The sequence below is a fragment of the Rhamphochromis sp. 'chilingali' genome, assembly GCF_963969265.1.
Source record: "Rhamphochromis sp. 'chilingali' genome assembly, chromosome: 12".
Classification (NCBI taxonomy): Eukaryota; Metazoa; Chordata; class Actinopteri; order Cichliformes; family Cichlidae; genus Rhamphochromis; species Rhamphochromis sp. 'chilingali'.
In genome coordinates, this window is record NC_137939.1 from 11,202,993 (window position 1) to 11,226,188 (window position 23,196).

The window sequence follows — 23,196 nt, forward strand, 5'->3', positions numbered from 1 at the left end:
TTTCTTATTGCTGGTGTTTTCTTAGGTTGCAGTCGGTTTGGCCTCTCGCGGCCACCGTACATTTGTTAGGCATACCTGTTCAACTGCTTGTTATCGCAAATATCTAATCACACTGCAGCAATTCACTGCATTGTGGCCAAAACGTCCTGCTGACATTCAAACTGAGCATCAGAATGAAGAAGAAAGGTGATTTAGGTGACTTTGAACATGGCATGGCTGTTGTGTCAGACAGGTTAGTTAGAGCATTATAGGAACAGGATCTGCTGGGATTCTCCCCACACAACCGTCTCGAGGGTTTACAGAGAACGGTCTGAATATATTATAATTATAGTAACCTAAACAACCACTCGTTACAGCCAAGGTATGCAGAAGAGCATCTTTGAACGCACAGCACGTTGAGCTTTGAGGTAGATGGGCTACAGCAGCAGAAGACCACACCTGTCAACAGGAAACTGAGGTTACAATTTGCACAGGCTTACATCTTCTGCTTCCAGCAGGATAATGAGCAACATCACAAAGCTCAAATCATCTCAAACTGGTTCCTTGAACATAATAACATGTTCACTGTAGTCAAATGGCCTCAACAGTTACCAGATCTCAATCCAGTGGAGAACATTTGGCTTGTCCTGGATCAGGAGATTTGCAGCATGGGGTGGCTGTAGCTCAGGTGGCAGAGCAGGTCAGCCACTAATCAGAAGGTCGGTGATTCGATCCCAGGCTGCATCCTGGCTGCATGCTAAATATCCTTGGGCAAGATACTAACCCCATGTTTGCCTACTGGTGGTGGCCAGAGGGCCGGTGGCTGGCAGCCTCGCCTCTGTCAGTGCGCCCCAGGGCAGCTGTGGCTACAATGTAGCTTGCCATCGCCTGTGTGTGAATGGGTGAATGACTGAATGTAGTGTGAAGCGCTTTGGGGTCCTTAGGGACTAGAAAAGCGCTATACAGGCCATTTACCATTGTTATAACATTTGTTATAAAGAATTCAGGCAGTTCTGAAAGCAAAATGGGGTTTAACTAACTTCTACCAAGTAGGGCTGCTCGATTATGGCAAAAATGATAATCACGATTATTTTCACTGAAATTGACATCTCGATTATTTGACGATATTTATTTAACCCTTTAAGACCTACCATAGAACCAAGTCCGCCAGAGCTTATTTTTTTACATGCTGTAGTGCCATTTTTGGGAGCATTTCAAGTTGCTATACATCAATACAACTGTTATAGCCCATATTTTAATAATATGTATGCATTAAGTCCATAGTAACTACATTAATTGCAAAAAAGTGCAATAAACTACAAAAACATTAAAAATCGTTTTTGTTTTTTTTTACATATATTTCTACTTGGGGAAATTTAAGAGGCTTATCCCTCAAAACTTTAAATACAAAAAAGTTGCAAAAAACAGTTTCCCACCACAGGAAATTTATTTTGAGTGTCTTCATAGTTTTATTTTGGAGATACAGCAATTTTTATATACTGCAGGAAAAACAAAAAAAACAATCCTATGATGCAAATTTGCAAAGAAAACAGCATGTGCATCAAAATAAACTATTTTAAGCAGTGCAATTCGAGTTCCAAGCATCCCAGCAACTATTCAGAAAAGTATAGAGTCAAACTTGACTTATAAAAACACCAGTATAGGCTTTTAAGGCCTGCAAGTAAAAAACTACATTTTCCGCAAAATGACGTCACTTCCGGTTTCGGACAGGAAATTGCAGACATGCGATAGTTCGCATTGAGGTCTTGTTCAATGTGGGAAGTGTTACGAACAGCTGATCGGATCGGCAAAGCGTGTTTCTGGAATATTATGTTTTTGTTCCTGCAAGCGCTTTTTATGCAATATTTGCAAAGTTATATGTGGAAGGAAACCGTGACCGAGGACAAGCTGATGGCATAAGATGTAAGTACAACTCCTCCGGTTTCATATGCAAAACAAATTATTGCGCTAGCTTAAGCGGTTCTGGTTCTACAGAGATTTAAACGGTTAACAATAACAATGTATTGAATAATGACTTTAAAAAATAATATTAAATAGTGTGCAAATACTGATAACAGTGCAAATGTTTGCAATATAAGAAATAAATGAAAAATGTAAACATCTATGTTTAGTGAACTTTGCAGTGTTGCTCTGTGGTGCAGCTATGACACCGTAGCAAAGTTTACACACTGTGTCTACTTGATCCACGTCTGACTCCGCGAACCCATAATGTTTCCACACCACTGAAGTTTTTTTTACCTCTCTTTTCAACCAACGGCAGTCACTCTCCTCTCCAAATAACTTCTGCTTAGCTTCCCTCGGGTCCTCTTAAATTGTTGTGACGCGTTCGAAATGCAGAGAGGTGCGCTCGATTTGCCACACGGAGCAGCGCGAGAGTAAAGCACGAGGGAGGTGCTAATAATCGGCTCAGTCATTTTTAATGATCGTTGAAAGCCCAGATCGTAATCGTGATTAAAATTCGATTAATTGAGCAGCCAAGATTATAACTACTAAATTGTCTGGTAAATGTATATTAATGAATTTTCTAAGTGTCGCACAGGTTTTCCAATCAAGTGGGGTTGAAAATTTGCTCTGGCTATAGAGCCAGTGAAACTGTCAGTGTTCTTCCGTGCTTGCCCATTACAAATAAACTAATAGAAGAAAACAATAGTTTTAAAAAATGTTCCATAAAATTCATTCATTATGGTCACAGGTTGATGTTTGCATCAACAAGGTGTTTTAAAATAAATGTTTGGTTAGCCTCTTTTTTGTTAATCTACAGTAAATGAACTGAGTGCAACAATGAGCTAAGTGCACACAAAAGCTGGTAACACAAAAGGAAGGCCCAGCAACACAGGAAGTGTAGCGCAAAGTGTGCGGCAAGCAGACCAGACTCACAGGGTTCAGAGATCTTATTCCTTTGTGACAATCAAGGCATTCAGTGTATATTTTGGGCAGTGCACATAGTTATTTCAGCCTCTGATGCCCTGGTCCCTTCTATTTCAAGATCACTGAGTCACCGTTGGTGTCATCATAATGAGATCATGCTATCACACCAACAACTTTGTCACTCCTAATGTCATTGTTATACCTGAATGATTTGCCCTTCAGATTCCTCAGCAGGTCCAGCTGATTCAGAGGTGGGATAAGTCTGGGAAAAGACAAAGAAGAACTTCAAAGAAGTCGTTCTATCAAGACAGCCTCATCAGCTCAGTTGCAAAAGGTGAAAGCTCGCCTTTGGGCTTTTTAAGCTAATTGCCTTAAGTTATGTTCAGTTGGTCATAACCTTTTCTGCTTAAATTACAACTGGAATGTAAGTGAACTCATTTCAAAATAGACAACTAATGATTTTCTACTTCTAGATTAAAAGCAAAAGAAATCTGTGTTGTGAGAGTCGAGCAAGGCAGCTTATTTGCTAATTCATACAGCTGGACACCAAAATGTCTGCTTAATTTTTCAAATTGGCCAAGGGCAGTATTTGTCTTTTGAATAGCATTTCAGAGTGCCACTGCTAAGACTCTCATCTGCTTCTCCATTAAAAAGAAAAGCCTTATTAAAGCAGAAAGTGTAAAGCCACACCGGTGTCTGATTCTTCTGATCCAAGAAAGATGTTTAGAATACAATAAGATGAGGTTATTCTGTGAGCTCAGTTTTCAACTTGGCTTTCAAGGTTCAGAAAGAAGGCAGAATGTGATATGGGTAAACAGTTGTATTTCCTGAAAATGCTGAATAATGTGTAGCATGATTCAACCACTTTATTTGATCGGTTACCTGTACATCGGAATAGCTACAGTCTGCTCGTAAAAATCCCACGTGGACACCAGATCTGTACGGGAAAGGTTGGTGGCATAAAACCTCCAAGCAGCCTGGGTGAGGAAATTTTTAAAAAGGCTTCTCAGTTTTTTTGTTTTGAGAATTAAACAGTGTTTAAAATTGAATCTAGTGATCTTATCACACAATATACCTGTATGAGGCCTGCAGCGGGGTTACGTCTCTTCTCAAAATGCTTCTGTCTGTGCTGCTCTTGGACTTTGAGGGCAAAGCCAGAACCCAAGATGCCCTGTACAAAAGCAGAAACTCATAAAATAATCAGTGACCTTTACTGACCTCAGTGGGCCAGGAGGAGGAATTGCAACAACAGCAAGTTGTCTCCTCCTTGTCCCTTAACGGTTCTCCGAAGCAATCCAACAAAACATCTGGGGTTATAGAAACCTGAGAGGAAATGCTGATGTTAAATGCTGTGCCAAAAGTAGTGACAGGAAAAGTGATTGCTGATCAAGTACAGTTTCCTGTATGATTGACAGAACGAATGGGAGCTGCTTACTCAGAGCTTACTGCTGAGTGTGATATCTTTAAATCTCAGGTGGAACAACAAACACTGACACGTACTTTAGCCACTGAAACTACATCATCAAACTCAGGCTTTCTAAAGAAAACGTGAATAATGAGCCAAGTTTTTTCAGCTCCTTTTAGAAGCATCGGTTGCACTAAGCTTTCTTTGGACTATAAAAGACTGGATGCTTGTCCCAAAAAGACAAACATTCGCAGTTATTTCCTCACACTGCTTCTATGGTGTTTTAGTGATCTGATGAATACAAATCTTATTTTCACTGTCGCTGTACCTGTAAAAAAACTGGCTCTCTAGCTCAACTACATTCACCACCTGGTTGCTGCTTTTTTATATCAGTTATTGGGCAATGGACCTGCTTGAGTGATGAGATGAGCTACATGATTTGAATAAAAAGGTTAATGAGAGTCATTGTGGGATAAAACAGGATGTTTTCTGGGCTTTAAAACGAAAACATTTAGCTGATAGACACTAAAATGCTAGGTGTTGGGTGCTAAATGTGCTATCCTGTTGTCATTTCAGGTTACTCACTTGATTAGATACATTTCGAATCCATAATGTTGAATCCATAGCATGAATGCACTACTGTAGTTATGATATCAAACTAAATGAAACCATAACCTATGGAAGAGCCTGCCAGAGAACACAGAGTATATTCTCTTAGGGCAGAGCAGTGAGATCAGGCAGATATGCACTTACAGAGAACATCATAATGGAGAGAGAGTAAAGGCATATAAATGAGGATCATTTATGATGTGCACTTTGTGTGAACTCTTGTCAGCGGCTTCAACGCCCTAAAGACAAGCCTACATACTTACAGCAGGAAGGGCAAAGAAGGCAACGCCGATCAAGCTGAACGTGGCTGCTAGTAAGCGTCCATTCCAGGTTTTGGGAACCTTATCACCATAACCAATGGTGGTAAGAGTTATCTGGTACAAAAAAAAATAAAAAACAAACAAACATTAAATAGCTTTTTTAATACCTTTTTTTTGTAAAACTGGAAATAAAGTAAAATGAACATTTCTAAGCGGAATATTTGTCAAAAATGCATGTTGTAAAACAGAAAGCAAATACTGCAGATCCATGTTGTCCTTGTTAGTCTTACCAGCCCCCACCAAAGAGCATCAGCATACGTGTCAAACTCATTATTTGACTCCTTTTCCACGGAGTAGACCAGGAATGAGGCCAGGATGAGGCACAGGAAGCCTATGTACCACGCTGTGATGAGCTCCTACAGAGAAAACCAATACAGTGACCACTGGGAAATTAAAGTAATTAAGTGTCATCTTGAATGCTTTGCAAAAGTGGCAATGTAACCTCTGTCAATGGGTACAAATGGCTATTCTGTAACAATATTGGACATCATATGTGAATCTCTTGCCCTGTGCGGCGAACCAAGCATTTCATAAACCTCTTTATTTCCCTCGTCTCCACAAAAGCTGCAGCCTGCCATCTCTCCTTCTCATGTAATCATACACAAACACCCACAAACCCTGTAATGATGTTTCTGCAGCTTATTAGTAAAAGCAAATAATTAGATTTTCCAAGCTCATTTAAATTAAACAGAGAGAAATATGCTTCCTTGTCATGATAGACTTTCTCGGAGGAGACACCTTTGATAATAGAGTGTCACTGAAGTAACATAGAGTCCATCTCCTCCAGGATTGCACATCAATGCACGCCATTGCCAGAAGATTAGCCAGCAAAGTCTCAAGATCATCGAGGAGATTCAAGGAGACATGACGTGAAAGGGTGTGGAGAAGCCGTGGAGAATTTTATGCTGCCTGTAACATGCTATGTAAAACAGGCATCAAGATGAAATCACTGGACCAATTGTCATTTCTGGGTTCCTCCTCAGCGTGCCCTGTTTGGTGGTGGGTTACTTATGGTCTTTGGAGACCATATCCATGGACGTGCGCAGAGGCTAGGCAACAGCACCCTGACTGCCATTAGGTATCAGGATTAAATACTTGGGTTCAGACAATGCCCAGCCTCATGTGGCGAGAGTATGCAGGCACTTCCTGGAGAAAGAAGGAATTGATACCACTGACTGGCCCTCACGCTCGCCTGACCTAAATCCAACAGAACACCTCTGGGACATTATGTTTCAGTCCATTTGGCACCACCAGACTGTCCAAGAGGTCAGTGAGGCCCTGCTCCCTGTTCCTTTAATATATTTTTGAGCAGGGAATATTGAAATAGGGTAAAATGGCTGCATTTTTCTTGCATATGTGCAAAGACATATGGATAAGACAACAAAATGTTTCTAAAATAACATATTTGTAAGCCATGATAACTTTTCAAATTCCCATTTATTATATGCGCTGGACTTTTTCTCTTTGTTCTTTCTCAGCTCATTTATGTGGGTTACAGTTACTCTATACTAAAAATATTACTTTCACCTGGTCTGCATGCTTTGTGGTTAAAAGATAAGTGATAATGGCGGCCACACAATCTTAACAATCAAAACATTGAGGAAACTACAGACAAAACTGGAGTACATCAAGATCACCTTGCTGTGTGCATAAACTACAGATCCGAGCAGCTTCCAGGTTCCTCCACGGCGGTCCATGCGCAGCATCCGTAGGATCTGCAGGAATCTCAGACTCCTGATAGCCGAGGTGGCAAACACATTGCCCTGAGATCCAGCTGCCAGGACAGATACTGAGGCAATCAGCACCATGATGTCTGGGAAGAGAAGTACAACATATGAATAGAAAACCATGACCTTGGTCAAATCAGACTAAATTAACAACACTTTACTATGGACACTGAAGATCATTGTTCATTTAATCTGTACACTGTTCAAACAAACAATTTGCAGTTGGAAAAATATTTTTGTATCATTGTATCAAAAGTTTCAGCATTTAAGAACAGAAGTAATAGCAAAACAAGTAACAAGTAATGTGTCCATGTTATGTTCTTCAAGGTGACAGAAATGACAGCCAGTAAAACACAAGACAAACGTGTTTTCACACCTATGACACAGAAAGGCTTTCTGGCAAATTTTAGCCTCCCTCTCCATCCTCTGTATCGACAGCAGCAGCCAGCAGCCCATATCCTTACAATGTACTCCACTCCAAACACCACAATGGTCACAATTTCCTGTGGAAAAAAACAGAATGGGGGAGTTAACCTTGTGACATTAATTTATATGCAGAATACTGTTAAAATATTAAATAAAGTGATACTTACCAAGATGTACAAGGCACTCTCTGAGCTTTGTGTGAACTCTTTAATGGTGGCAAAGACTGAGAGTATAAGACACGAAAACACCAAGAGGAAGCTGGAACGGATGAGACAAAGTAAAGTTATTGCTTCTACTCTCTTATTTAGGGTAAGTCACTGTTACACCTGATAGATCCATGTGTAGATATTTTTTTTTGGTCCTGTCATGGTCCTGGGCCATGTGGGCCCAGTATTCTTAGTTTCTTGTATTTTTGTATTTCGTTCCTTATTTAGGCCATGTTTCCTAAGTTGTCCTGTTGTGGTGTTCCTTATTTGACTTCCCCTTGTGACTTTTATCCCCTGTGTGCCCCTCTATGTATCTGTGAGCCCTCATCTCCCCTCCTTGTTTCATTCCATGTTTCCCCAGCCCACTATGCCCGTGCTCTCTCTCTCCTCCTGTTTGCACCTGTGTACTTCCTGTTTTACTTTGACAGTCTCCCGTCAGTGTTGTTTACTCCTGCCATGTCTTGTTATGTTTATCTGTGTCAGCTGTGTTCCCATGTGTGGCCACTTCCCCTGATCATCCCTCTTGTGTATTTAGTCTCTGTGTTTCATGTAGTCTGTGTCGCGTCGTCTGTGTTACCACCCCCTGTGTTCCGTATCTCCAGCCATAGCTTTTCCTTAGTTTATGTCCAGTTTAGGTTTCTGTTTGAACTATTACTCTTATGCTGCCCTCACTCTGTTTTGTTCCTTTCATCAGCCAGAATAAAAGGCTCGCTTTTGTTTAACTCCACTCCTGCATCCTCGCTTGTGTTCGCTCCTGGGTCCACCACACACATTTCCGCACGGTCTGCCTCCGCAGACCGTGACAGGTCCAGTTCAGAGTAATCGGTATCACCATGGTAGTCAGTTAAAGCTAATTTTGTACATTTTGAACACGTTTGTATGAAAGTGTACAAACCTCTGAACAGTGATTTATATCAGCTGACAAGCCATCCAACCAGCCTTAGTACCCCGCCCTTATTAGACAGAGTCTAATCTCTACATCTAATCTCAGCTGAGCCACTCTATCTGCTTTCTGTCAGAGTCATTAGCAGGATTGCTTTTTTTTTTTTTATGAGAATTTATGTTGATATAAATTGCAGAAAAACTGTTGATGCTTTTATCCTAAACTTGGGGAAAATACTTAAGGCTAGTCATTGCACAACAGATAAAATCCTGATTAGATATTATTAAAGGGGATTCATTTGGATAAAATAGTTAAATGATGGTCTTGCATATGAATTTTGCTGCACAAGAGATACTCAGATGAGAGCCTCGGCAGGTCCTGACCTCACTTACAGTGGGGCAAAAAAGTATTTAGTCAGCCACCGATTGTGCAAGTTCCCCCACCTAAAATGATGACAGAGGCCAGTAATTTGCACCAGAGGTACACTTCAACTGTGAGAGACAGAATGTGAAAAAAAAATCCATGAATCCACATGGTAGGATTTGTAAAGAATTTATTCGTAAATCAGGGTGGAAAATAAGTATTTGGTCAATAACAAAAATACAACTCAATACTTTGTAACATAACCTTTGTTGGCAATAACAGAGGTCAAACGTTTACTATAGGTCTTTACCAGGTTTGCACACACAGTAGCTGGTATTTTGGCCCATTCCTCCATGCAGATCTTCTCGAGAGCAGTGATGTTTTGGGGCTGTCGCCGAGCAACACGGACTTTCAACTCCCGCCACAGATTTTCTATGGGGTTGAGGTCTGGAGACTGGCTAGGCCACTCCAGGACTTTCAAATGCTTCTTACGGAGCCACTCCTTTGTTGCCCGGGCGGTGTGTTTTGGATCATTGTCATGTTGGAAGACCCAGCCTCGTTTCATCTTCAAAGTTCTCACTGATGGAAGGAGGTTTTGGCTCAAAATCTCACGATACATGGCCCCATTCATTCTGTCCTTAACACGGATCAGTCGTCCTGTCCCCTTGGCAGAAAAACAGCCCCATAGCATGATGTTTCCACCCCCATGCTTCACAGTAGGTATGGTGTTCTTGGGATGCAACTCAGTATTCTTCTTCCTCCAAACACGACGAGTTGAGTTTATACCAAAAAGTTCTACTTTGGTTCCATCTGACCACATGACATTCTCCCAATCCTCTGCTGTATCATCCATGTGCTCTCTGGCAAACTTCAGACGGGCCTGGACATGCACTGGCTTCAGCAGCGGAACACGTCTGGCACTGCGGGATTTGATTCCCTGCCGTTGTAGTGTGTTACTGATGGTGACCTTTGTTACTTTGGTCCCAGCTCTCTGCAGGTCATTCACCAGGTCCCCCCGTGTGGTTCTGGGATCTTTGCTCACCGTTCTCATGATCATTTTGACCCCACGGGATGAGATCTTGCGTGGAGCCCCAGATCGAGGGAGATTATCAGTGGTCTTGTATGTCTTCCATTTTCTGATGATTGCTCCCACAGTTGATTTTTTCACACCAAGCTGCTTGCCTATTGTAGATTCACTCTTCCCAGTCTGGTGCAGGTCTACAATACTTTTCCTGGTGTCCTTCGAAAGCTCTTTGGTCTTGGCCATGGCGGCGTTTGGAGTCTGACTGTTTGAGGCTGTGGACAGGTGTCTTTTATACAGATGATGAGTTCAAACAGGTGCCATTCATACAGGTAACGAGTGGGGGACAGAAAAGCTTCTTACAGAAGACGTTACAGGTCTGTGAGAGCCAGAGATTTTCCTTGTTTGAGGTGACCAAATACTTATTTTCCACCCTAATTTACGAATAAATTCTTTACAAATCCTACCATGTGAATTCATGGATTTTTTTTTCACATTCTATCTCTCACAGTTGAAGTGTACCTCTGGTGCAAATTACTGACCTCTGTCATCATTTTAAGTGGGGGAACTTGCACAATCGGTGGCTGACTAAATACTTTTTTGCCCCACTGTATGTTGGAGAATAAGGTGATTGGGAACTATAATAGACCACCTAAATCTGTTTAATCAGGATAAATGACTACGATGTCAAGTTTATGTCAGTTTCACTAGTAATTAAAAAAAACAAACAAACAGAAGAATTAAAAAGAAGAAAAAAAAGAAATGATCTGCTGGAAGAAATCCAGAGCAGAGCAAATGGAAAGTGCCTCATGAAACCTGATACCCAGGACAGTGCAGGATTATAAAAGTTAGAGCCATAGGCAACATCAATCATACTTAGAGATACTGTAGAATGGCAGTAGGTATTTGCTGAGCCCATTATCATTCCAATATATAGATGCAAAAATAATTTCATTTACCAATGGATAGTATGAGATGTTATTATTATAATTGTTATCATGTGAGCTGATTGGGATAAAAAGGTTCAGAAAATGTTGCATTTACACAGAATACACAGAGACGGGGCCAGAGTTTGAAACTGTATATTACTAAGTAATATATTTATTATTGTATCAGTTGGCTTGAAAAAGTAAAGACATCAGAGGGTGGCTGCTGGATAATGTGTTTCTAATCTATTTACTTCAGTTGTCTCACTCTCTGCTAAAAGCTCCACTGCATTCACCAGCTGCTTCTAGTTTCTTTCTCCGTGTGCTGTTTGGTATTGGTCAGAAATCATTCAACTGCCCCCCACAGCTGGAAAAGAAGACCACAGGAAGAGCATGCTCTAAAAGGCCAAAAGTGGAATAGAGTGGATTTGAACTGTAAAGTGACAATTCTTGTCAGGTTTATCTCTGCAAGTGTCACCTTTCCGTTACACACTTCGTCCCGTCACTTCATCCATTATTAATACAAACAAATGTGTTTGTGCAGCTTTAAAAATGAAGAAGGGCAAAAGTCCAGCTCAGAAACACAGAACGGACTGTGTGTATCTCTGCGTAGCACTTAACACTAACAAGGCCCGGAATCAATGTGGTACGCTTGTATCCACATGAGTAAACTGAGGTTTGCACATATCCGTAAAAATCTTCTCAAATAATTCTAAAATTTAAAATAGGTCGGCGTGAGTAACAATGCAGGTAAGGTGGATACCGTCCTCCATTCAGAAGCAAGAAAGCTTAACGCTGACATCACTAGTAAAACATGTTGAATCCGTGTGAGCATAAAGTCTTTCCTTCTGTGCTTCATTCAGTTCTCACCACTCCTCATCAAGGCTCACCCTTGATTTTTTTTCCTAAATGCAATTTATCTGAATTTCCTGCTGCAGTTCACATCCATTCCTGGCAGTGATATTTGGCCGTCAGCCAATCAGAATGAAGCAGCAAAGATCAATCGTGTGGCTACAGTGAAGCCCATAAATAAGCTTTTTTCTGATTGGTTCTTTATGATATGTTTGTTACTCTTCCTCAAAGGCCTAAAATATTTAACAACAAGCACTTTCACCTCTAAACCCACAATTCTGTACATTTTTACTTTGGTAAGTCAGACTGAGGTCATTGTTGTCATATCATATATCAATGATGACTTCAGCAGTCAAGTCTTACTTAGTAATAGTGAACGGGCTGTGAAAGCTTTTGCTACACACTACATTATATCTGTAGTCTGCCAGTAAAGTTCATCCTGTTAGATCACATTACTCACATTAGTTTTCTTGTGTTTTAAGCAGTGGTGTTGCTAGTATCTGAAAACAAGCCTAGAAATTGTTGGATTTTTCTCTTGATAATTCCACCCTTTTAAAGCTGTTTCACGGTAGAATTAATATCAAATGTTCTGAGAACTAATAACATATAAGTTTGAATATGTTTGTGTTAGTTCATTTTTCCAGTTCCAGTTGTGCATCCCTCCTGTTATATCTCCCCTTGTTATCCTGTGAGGGTATATATTGTCAGTCTGCCTTTGCTGTTTGTTGTGTTGTCCCTGATGATTGTGTGCACCCTCTGTACCTAACTGCTCATCAATCTGCTGCACTCTTAATCTCCTGCTCTCGCTCAGGTCTTGGCTGAAAATTTGTATCAGCATTGCCGACCAAATATCTAAATCTGATGTGATGATTAGGTATTTAACACACAATTTATCAAATTACTTGGTTCAATTAATTATTTGAACACAACAACCAGTATCAGATTTCAGAAAAGCAAATTATTAATGTATTATTGTCATAAGAACTAAATAGTCATCAAATCTGACTATTGGATTTCAGCTACAGGCCAACAGGATATTTCAATCTAACTATCATCGTCTTTATGGCATATGTGGAACACACAGATTACCATCCATCCATCCATTTTCTCCCCCTTATCAAATTCAGGGTGGTGCGAAAGATGGAGTCTTGATAGGTCGCCAGCCTGTCACAGGGCTAATACAAAAAATATACATATCTTTTAAAAATGTATCAGTTTCTTCTCAAATATCACTAGTGAATAGACACGTGTCCCTAAGATTGACTTTGCAATTCATGAACATTAAATCAGTAATATATGTGTGTGTGTGTGTGTGTGTGTGTGTGTGTGTGTGTGTTCTGTCTCTGTGATCATGTAAAGTTGGCCTCTTCAAGAAGACCTGTAAAGTAAAGATCAAGTACAGCTCATTGGATCATTAAGGTTCATTTATTCTGCTTGAATACAAAGAAGCATCTCTTAGCAGCAACTGCCCCCCCCCCCCCCCCCCCCCCTTGAGAACTCCATCCACAAGGACTACATCACTGAAAAACTGTACAGTGCACCTAAATATACTAAATATACTGTACACTGATTACCTACAGCTTCCAGGCAAGAATGAGTTCACTGAAAGAACAATTTTTTTATTATACAAGAAAGATAAAGCAAATCTCAAAGCAAAGGAGGCCTATTTTGGGGCAGAGCACACATGCCTGGCTTCTGATTACTTGCTTGGGCACAAGAAGTACAAGGCAAGTGTTACTGAGCTAGGGAGTTCTTTGAAGGGCTGTGTGGTTCTTATTATGTTATTGAATGCAGCACTTTAAGATTTTTGTGCTTTGGTTAACACAAAGATAAATAAATTGCTGCTCAGTTCAGTGGCCCAATGAAAAATTCAACTCGTGTGGTTTTTTTTTTTATGTTTTTGTTCTATAATTATTTGGCATGAATGTATGATTATATACATTTTACTGAACATCAGCTAATAAAAATCATGATGCAAGATTGTATTTGTATTTAACTCATTTTTGAAGCGGTGCACAGCAGAAACTGGAAAAGTGTTGGCTGGAGAAGGAGGCTGGGATAAAAGTGAAAATATTTATGTATTATTCAAATGAGCCATTATATAATAAAAACAGTCTCATCTGTGGTAGTGATGAAGTCATCCATGCACTGTTTACTCAACTCAAATTTGAAAGTAGTTCAATAGGGTCACAGTAGGTATTTTTGGAATCAGGTATAACTGCAGTTTATTCCCATATTTTTGTAAGTTTGCACTGCTAATCAAACTGTTACCTATCTTCACTTATGCACACTGAGACAGATGGTCATTGTGTAGGTGTAGATGTTAGAACCCTGTTTATGTCTGACAGAAGATGTGACTGTGAGAGGAAGGTTGCCATTTAATATTACTATGAATAATTCATCATCAAAACACTAATATTCCAAATGGTTCCAAATGCCAAGTGAAACCTGTATGTAAACCTCGTAGTAAACTGAAGCGTCGATTGGATCAAATCAGTCCACTTGACAGCGCAAAGGCAAATCTTTTTACATCATGCAGTTGTTCTCTGCAAATGTCCATCGCAAATTGTTAGCCAATGAGTGTGTGGTTTCACAGTCAGACCTACCCCTCCTTGTCTTATCCATTTTCCGGCAACCAATTGGATTTCAGGACAGCACTTCAGAAACCAATAGCTGACACCACAGGAGCTACATCTGTCTTTTACTGTGTCTATACAGTGTCGCCTTCAACAGAGCAATCGAAGTTACATTGCCCAGCCTTGCCCCCCTTAGTTCCTCCTTACCACCTTCATGCTCTGTCTCCACAGTCTGATGTGTGATGTGTGGAGGGTCCGGGCTGCGAGGATTAAGGCAGTGGTGACTTTTCCACTGAGACATGTGGCCTGGTCAAAACACAGAGAGCGGCACTCTAAAAGATCTTTAAATATAGTAAACATACCTTGTGTGCCACAGACTGCTCCCAAACACAAGGGGGCAAAAAATACTTCTAAAACACTTAAGTTGGCTTTATTAAACGTTAGATCTTTAGCTGGGAAAACATTTTTAATTAATGATTTAATCACTGAGCACAGCCTTGATTTTATGTTTTTAACTGAAACTTGGTTGGACCAAAGTAACAGTGGAGCTGTTCTCATCGAGACGACCCCTCCTAACTACAGTTTTATCAGTGAGGTCAGGGCGAGCAGGAGAGGAGGAGGGGTTGCTGTCTTATTTAATGAATCATTTCAATGTAAGCAACTATCTCCTGGAAGTTTTCAGTCTTTTGAATATGTGGCTTTACAGCTGAAGGCCCCATCCAAAGTTGTGTTTCTTAATGTTTACAGGCCTCCCAAATACTGCACAGACTTTTTTAATGACCTCAGTGAACTGCTGTCTGTGATCTGTGTTGATTTCGACTGTGTAATTATTGTTGGGGATTTTAACATCCATGTGGACAACCCTCAGGACAAAGGGACTAAAGACCTGAGTAACACTCACTCAACTTTGGGCTGACTCAGCATGTCACAGAGGCCACACATAATAGAGGACACACTCTTGACCTACTGATCTCCAAGTCCTGAGCATTTTGAAGGTTACTGTGTCTGATGTGGGCCTGTCTGATCATTACTGTATTTTCTTTGAAAGTAAAATTTCAGCCCACACAAATATATCAACAGCAGTGATCACAAAACGGTGTATAACTGAATACAGTAGTGAGATCTTTAACCAGGTCTTCCCATTAACACCTGGCCTGTCCAAAGGTTCAGTCAATGAGCTCGTTTAGCTTCAATGCTAAAATGTTAAATGTAATGGACACTATTGCTCCCATTAAGGTGAAGGTTATCTCTGGAAGGAAAAAGTCTCCCTGGAGAAAAATGAAAAAAGAGAGTGTAGGAAAGCTGAGCGCAGATGGAGAAAAACAAACCTCCAACTGAGGAGTGCAAGGAGGTCCTACTTCTCTGATATTCAGTCATAATGCTCGGGTCTTATTTTCTACAGTTGACAGGCTAACAAACCCTCCTGTGTCAGTGGCAGCTGAACTTCATTCGACCATGGCCTGCAATGACTTCGCCAAATTCTTCACAGACAAAATCCAAAAGATTAGACAAGCATCAACAGCATATTCAGGATATATACTGTGTCCACTGAAAAACTGTTTAAACACCATCAAACAGTTTCACCCTATTAACAGCAAAGACCTGGAGGACATCTTAGGCCAACTGAACTCCTCCTCTTGCTGTTTAGATGTCCTGCCAACACGTTTTTTCAAAAAGGTCTCAAAGACTTTAGAGTCAGACCTGTTACAGATCGTCAACTTTTCTTTCATGTCAGGTGTGTTTCCAGAACCACTAAAAACTGCTGTAATAAAACCTATACTGAAAAAGGACAATCTTGACAAGACACAAATGAACAACTACAGGCCGATCTCAAATCTCCCATTTTTAAGTAAGATCATTGAAAAAGCAGTTTCTCAACAGCTCAATTACTTCTTAAAACAGAATAATTGCTACGATGCCTTCCAGTCAGGTTTTAGACAGAACCACAGCACTGAAACCGCTCTGACCAAAGTGTTTAATGACATATGTCTGAATACAGACAGTGGAAAAATGTCAGTCTTAGTTTTGCTGGATCTCAGTGCAGCATTTGATACAGTTGACCACAACATATTACTCAAATGACTAGAGAACTGGGCAGGTCTTTCAGGAACTGTACTAAACTGGTTCAAAACATACTTAGAAAACAGGAAATACTTTGTATCAATAGGTAACTTCACATCTGAGCAGACAAGTATCACATGTGGAGTTCCCCAAGGTTCCATCTTGGGACCCCATCTGTTTAACATTTACATGCTCCCACTGGCACAGATTATAAAGAACAACAAAATAAACTATCATAGCTATGCAGATGACACACAAATATATATCACAATGTTACCAGGAGACCGAGGCCCTGTACAGGCTCTTGGTAAATGCATCGAGGAAATTAATGACTGGTTGTGCCACAATTTTCTCCCGCTAAACAAAAACAAAACTGAGGTAATAGTCTTTGGCGCCAAAGAAAAACGATTACAGGTCACCAGCAAACTTCAATCTATACATCTAAAAACCACAAACCAGGCGAGAAATTTGGGTGTAGTGATGGATGCAGACCTAAACTTAGAAAAACACATTAAGACAAAAACAAAATCAGCTTACTATCACCTCAAGAATATTTCAAGGATAAAAGATCTGATGTCTCAACAGGACCTGGAAAAACTAGTCCATGCATTCATTTTTAGTAGGCTTGATTACTGTAACAGCATCTTTACAGGTCTACCTAAAAAATCAGTCAGACAACTACAGCTCATTCAGAACTCTGCTGCTCGAGTCCTCACTAAGACCAAAAAAGTGGACCACATCAGTCCAGCTCTGAGGTCCTTACACTGGCTGCCTGTCCGTCAGAGGATAGACTTTAAAGTTCTGATACTGGTCTATAAAGCTCTGAATGGTTTAGGACCAAAATACATCAATGACCTCCTGACCCAGTATGAACCTTCAAGATCCCTCGGGTCATCTGGATCCGGTTTTTTATCAGTTCCCAGAGTCAGAACCAGACACGGAGAAGCTGCATTCAGCTTTTATGCTCCTTATATCTGGAACAAACTCCCAGAAAGCCTCAGATCAGCTGAAACACTCAGTTTATTTAAATCCAGGTTGAAGACTCACCTGTTCTCAGCTGCATTTGAATAAAGCACCAAATCCACACTTTTAAATTTCAAAACTTATATTTTAACTACTGATTTTATCTACTGTTTTTTTAATCAATTTGAAATCATGCTTTTTATTGTTTTTGTTTTTTAATGTCTCTGTAAAGCACTTTGAATCACCTTGTTGTTGAATTGTGCTATAAATAAACTTGCCTTGCCTTGCCTTGCCTATAAGTCGGCAGTGTTTCAGATGTGACAGTAGTAAGAGATGCCTCTCCTGATCACCTGGTAACTACTTTTTGAATATGCCTGCCCTTTAAAAAAAAGCTTCAGAGTTATTCAAAAAACGCCCAGGGCTAACAAAACACCTTTTTATAAGTCTTTCTCAAAAAAAGAGTGTTGTTGTACTATTGCGTGTTGTATGACATCTACATGTGTGAGAAATGCAGAAAAGAATAACTCAATCCTTCTTGCTTTTCATAGCCATTTGTGATCACTGGGGAGGTGATGGCATTTCCATAACTTGTCATTTTGATTTATAATTTCACCAGGTGAAAACCAACACTGCTTATGGATTATAGCACACAAAGGCAACACTTACTCATTATTCAAAACTCATTAATCCACTTGATCCCATAAATTAACTCTTCCTGGAGTCTTATGTACTTACATCTATGATATTGCCAAGCAGAACATCAACGCATACTGCCAAGAAATGATTTCAGCACACTGAGTCCAGTTAAACTGCATTTTAGATGGAACATCATTTATTATGCATTTTTTCAGTCTGATTCTTGTCTTTATATAAACTAACCTAGCCATGATAATGATATATTCCTTTAAAAATGTTATTACCAAAGTCAGCTTGCAAGCTTACAACAAAAAAGCTATGATATTACACTTATGACAGCAGTAAGAAATAACACATTAACGAGCTCCATGTTTTAACAATGATTAATATGCTGCTCAAAACTTACAGTTTACATTCGGATCACATTAGTTCCTCTAAGTATAGTCACTGAAACTAAATGTTACGGAGGAAAAGGCTACATAGATAGCTAGCTGCATTTGTAATTGGGGATCAGGTTATGCAGATTTGCTGACTTGACCTTGCCCAGCTCATTAGTACTTTCTGATGAGGACTCTTGCTGATAAAAGAAGGTAACAGGACTTGCCTCCTAAAGCAATCAAACAATTAGTCCCTACAGATACTCGATTATCTATAATTTTACCATAAGCACAGCTTCTAGACAGTCATTTCTATCTCTTCATTATATAGGACATACACACAGATCATGGTCCAAATGGGAGGCAAATTCAGATATACAGACTAAGTAAGGTCTTGTGAGGAGATTTCAAATATGACTGTATAATACTAAACAGATATTTTTTATTTAAACAGTGATTCTTATAATAATTGTGTCACATGCCATTTCTGGCATGTCAAGTGTACAGCACGTTGTGTTCAGCTGGGAGTTGTTCTGAAAGTGCTGTATAAATAAATCACTTGCTTGCTAATTTGCAGTAAATGTTTGCAGTGCAAAGAAAACAACAGTCTGACAGCTGTATGACTGTCCACAGAGTTAGAAATAGACTATATAGATTTTATTCTGCACTGATTATAAATCTGGGATATAATTGCAGCAGATAGCAAACATTTAACAGTGCTTGTAAAAACATCTGCAAATTAATTTGCTCCCCTACAGACAGCAACTTTGTGAATGAGTAAATGAATCAGGCTGTCAGTCAGCTCATCAGACTCAGAGTCGAAGTTAACTCTGGAACAGAAAACCCAACGTTTCCCTCTGGAAGGGTTAACAAACTGAGATTTGTTATCTAAACATGCTTCGTCGAGTTGGGCCAAGACTGGATTAGCTATTTTCTTGTCTTTACCAATGACCATATAAAAGGTTTTCATGACTTAGCATAGCATCAAGACAGTCTTTATGCTAAGCTATGCTATGCTATGCAAAGTCTTAGCTTCCCAACTCTGTAAGAAAGCACAAACACTATATTGCCAAAAGTATTTGCTCGTCTGCCTTTACACACATATGAACTTAAGTGGCATCCCATTCCTAATCTATAGGGTGTAAATATGATGTCAGCCCATCCTTTGCAGCTATAGCTTCAAATGTTCTGGAACATTCTTCCAGAAGTACATTTGTGAGGTCAGACACTGAAGCTGGATGAGAAGGCCTAAATCGAAGTCTCTGCTCTAATTCATCCCAACGGTTTTCTGTCAGGGTAAGCTCAGGACTCTGTGCAGGCCAGTCAAATTCTTCTGTTCCAAACTGTTCCCACAAACCTGGGAGTACTGTGTACTGAGCCCTCTCCTGTACTCACTCTACACCTACGACTGCACAGCCACTAACAGCTCCAACATCATTGTGATCATGTTTGCGGACGACACTACAGTGGTGGGTCTTATCACCAACGGTGATGAGACGGCTTACAGGGAGGAGGTCAGCGCCCTGACCCACTGGTGTCAAGACAACCATCTCACCCTCAACGTCGCAAAGACAAAGGAGTTGATAGTGGACTTCCGGAGGTGCAGAGAAGTACACACCCCCATCACCATCAACGGCGCTGCTGTGCAGAGAGTGAGCAGCTTCCGGTTCCTTGGAGTACATCTGGCTGAGGATCTTACGTGGTCAGTACACACAAACAAAACAGTGAAGAAGGCGCAGCAGCGCCTCTTCTTTCTCAGGAGACTGAAAAGATTCGGCATGAGCCCCCGCATCCTCAGGACCTTCTATCACTGTGCCATTGAGAGCATCCTCACTGGATGCATCACCACCTGGTATGGCAACAGCACCGCCTACAACTGCAAAGCTCTCCAGCGAGTAGTGCGGTGCTCTGAACGGATAATTGGAGGTGAGCTTCCCTCCCTCCAAGACATCTACAGGAAGCGCTGCCTGAGGAAAGCGGGGAGGATCATCAAGGACTCCAGTCACCCCAGCCATAAACTGTTCAGACTACTTCCATCAGGAAGGAGGTTCTGCAGCATCCGGTCCCGTACCAGCAGACTGAGAGACAGCTTTTTCCATCAGGCCATCAGACTGCTGAACACGTCATAGACACCTCAGCTTCACTACTGGAACTTCAACATTATGCACTCCACACTGTATATAAATGCCACTTGTTTTGCACATATTCAACTCTGTATATTTTATATATTTTATAATTATTATTATTATTATTTATTTATTTATTTTTTTACTATTTAATTTGTAAAAATGTGTATACACACACACACACACACACACACACACACACACACACACACACACACACACACACACACACACACACACACACACACGTAGGAAAATATTTAGTATACACATCCAGAAATGCATACACTATTATATATTGTACATATATTTATTAGTTTCAGGTTGGCCATTCTTGTATTTTGCTCGTTTGTGTTGTTGTGTTTGCACATCTCTGTTGCTTGTGGGGCTCGCACACAAGAATTTCACTCGCATGTGCTGTGCCAGTGTGCCTGCACATGTGATGTGACAATAAAAGTGATTTGATTTGATTTGATTTGAGTATCACATTTTCCAAAATATGTAGGTATGCTGAAACATTAAGAGTTCCTTTCACTGGAATTAAGTGGCCAAGCCCAAATCCTGAAAAACAACCCCACACCTTTTCAAACCACTTGTGTTTATGACATCCTGAGCATCACTTTTGAGTTTTTGTTTTTTATTTATGTGTCTTGATATGCTTTAAATGAATGTCCCATCAGATCCTCATTGGAAAAAAATTTAAGGCATTATTTGGTAATGCAAATTAGGTAACTATGGCACATAAACACTGCTATATTCATTATGAGTTCAACAATGATCATTTTTTACTATTTTCTGTTGTAAGTTTTTACACTTTATACTCTGTGAAGTCGTAATTAAAATTCACGTAAAGACACAAAGAACCAGAGACACGATGCCTATTTTACCATAGCTAAACATTTATGGATTTATAATTAAACTTACTAAATTTATATTTTATAAAAACTGCCAGTAGATATAGATGATATATAGTCTACGCCATAAACAAAGGTCAAAGGTCAATGTTTCAACTACAGATGACTCTCTGATACTGAATGCATCACAGCTCATAGACATGCAGTTCTTCTTTTTACATCATTTTATCTCTGGCACCTCAGCCTCCACTAAAAAGCCACAAACAGTGAAAATCACATTCCCTCTTGCATTTGACAAACAGCCACAAAACACACACATCCACTTGTTGCCAGCGAGATCCAGACGACATCAGTGGGAACGTGACTGTTGATCAATCGAGTTGAGGGGGCTGCTGTTGGAAGCAGAGAAGCCTGCATTTCCTCCTGAGCTGAAGATAAAGAAACATTGATTTGTCTCGCTCAGCACAACATTGCCTACCCAGACATACTCATCACGCTAAATTTAGACTGCGACGAACTCGTGGCGAGCAAATAAGGAGGTAAGGATTTTTCACTAAGCAAGTAGTGCATCTGAAGAACAAGTGCCAGCACTGCAGTGAGCGCTCTGTGAACACCGTCAGGGGATGTTTGAGGGTGACGATGGCTTTCTGGGGCACTCAACGTGCAAAAACAAACACAAGTGACCCTGCAAGTGTAGCTGTCTGCTGTCATTGTCTTAATTATGAGCCGCAGAGGTAGCCTTTCTGTGCATTTAGCATTCGCAGTATCCATAACTCGTTGAAAATTTGGAGAAAAAAAAAAGAGAGAGAAATCTATTTTATGTGCAAAAAGTATTTTGACAAATAATCAGAATGCCAAGCCCCCATTCTAATGTTTCCAAAAAGCTTTAGAGTGGCTTGTCAACTATATCAGCTGATCGATTGATTGATCGATATGCAATGCAACTAGCAAGTTAAAGATAATTACATAACAAAGATCTAAGCAACCTGAATTTTTCAAGTCGATCAAATTGTGCAATTTTCCTGGGGCATTCATGTTAAAGTTGCAGTAGGCAAAACCTAAAAGAAAAAAGACGGGGACAGAGGATAGCAGATTTTTTTTTTCTAAGTAAAGACTCCTTCAGTTCTCCCCTTCTGTTCTCTCAAGAGGCAAACATGGGCCTCTACCTGCTTGAAATAGCTCAGTGCTGAGTTTTCCCTTCATGGTGAGTCTGAACCCACCTCACCAAACACAAAACCCTCTGCTTAGCACATCACACCAGTGCATACCCCTTCTTATAGACTATATATAGAAAACATTTTTCTGACTTAAGCTTCTCATCTGATCTGTTCATTCATGTGTTAGATTTTCCAAAGTCTGATAATATAACCAAGATGAGAAAAAGGAGGGAAACTGAACTGAGCTGAATGAAGTTCCATCTCAGTTCTTCACTATAAGTAACTCTTTTCATATATAAGTACCGTTGTCATCCATTATACTACAGAGATATTAGCTATAGGCACTTAACAGGATTTTAGTTTATAGAAAAACACTTTGCTACAATACTCAGTTGATGTGTCTTTTAAGAAAAGTTGCTTTATGGTGTAATGTGTCATCGTAACAGATGAAGTTCTTGTAGTTTTTGTTGAACGGCAGCCACCGTGGCCAAAGGCGACACCAGCAGAATGATGACATATGCTGAAACGTAACAAGAGAGCAGCTCCCATGCTGACTCAAAACTACGCTCAGTGTCGGAGGAGTATTTATCTGAATTCTCTCAGTGTTAGAAACCATATGTTATCTGGTAATTCAGCAAGAAATAGGACAAAGAAATGGAACATCTCAGCCTGCTTTGCGATATTTAACTGGACTATGTTTTAAATAATAGTGCCAACAACAGATATAAAACTGATAGGGCCGGGGCATACATACTGCTGTTTTGCATGAGCTCTTTTTGCAACAACCTGTAAACCTTTTGTGAATGGGCCAGGCTGAGGAAGTCTGAGGATGTGGTTCCC

The 23,196-nt window shown here is 40.2% G+C and overlaps 1 protein-coding gene across 8 annotated transcripts in view; it reads right to left on the reverse strand.

Annotated features, from left to right (window-relative positions):
* LOC308407584 (potassium voltage-gated channel subfamily KQT member 2-like) overlaps nt 1-23,196 on the reverse strand; it is a gene marked incomplete at its 3' end in the record, with an annotated part of 41,130 nt that overhangs the window by 12,362 nt on the left and 5,572 nt on the right. For 7 of the 8 annotated variants that reach the window (XR_013973692.1, XM_080899350.1, XM_080899349.1 and 4 more), the window contains exons 2-9: nt 7,523-7,613; nt 7,306-7,432; nt 6,840-7,015; nt 5,433-5,558; nt 5,146-5,256; nt 3,944-4,039; nt 3,751-3,845; nt 3,071-3,130 (exon numbers count right to left, since the gene is read on the reverse strand). Coding sequence is in view for 7 of the 8 variants with exons in the window: in XM_080899350.1 (XP_080755476.1) it covers nt 3,071-3,130; nt 3,751-3,845; nt 3,944-4,039; nt 5,146-5,256; nt 5,433-5,558; nt 6,840-7,015; nt 7,306-7,432; nt 7,523-7,613 (882 nt within the window). Of the gene's footprint in view, nt 1-3,070; nt 3,131-3,746; nt 3,846-3,943; nt 4,040-5,145; nt 5,257-5,432; nt 5,559-6,839; nt 7,016-7,305; nt 7,433-7,522; nt 7,614-23,196 lie in introns of those variants that run through there. The other variant, XM_080899354.1, reaches the window with a different exon arrangement.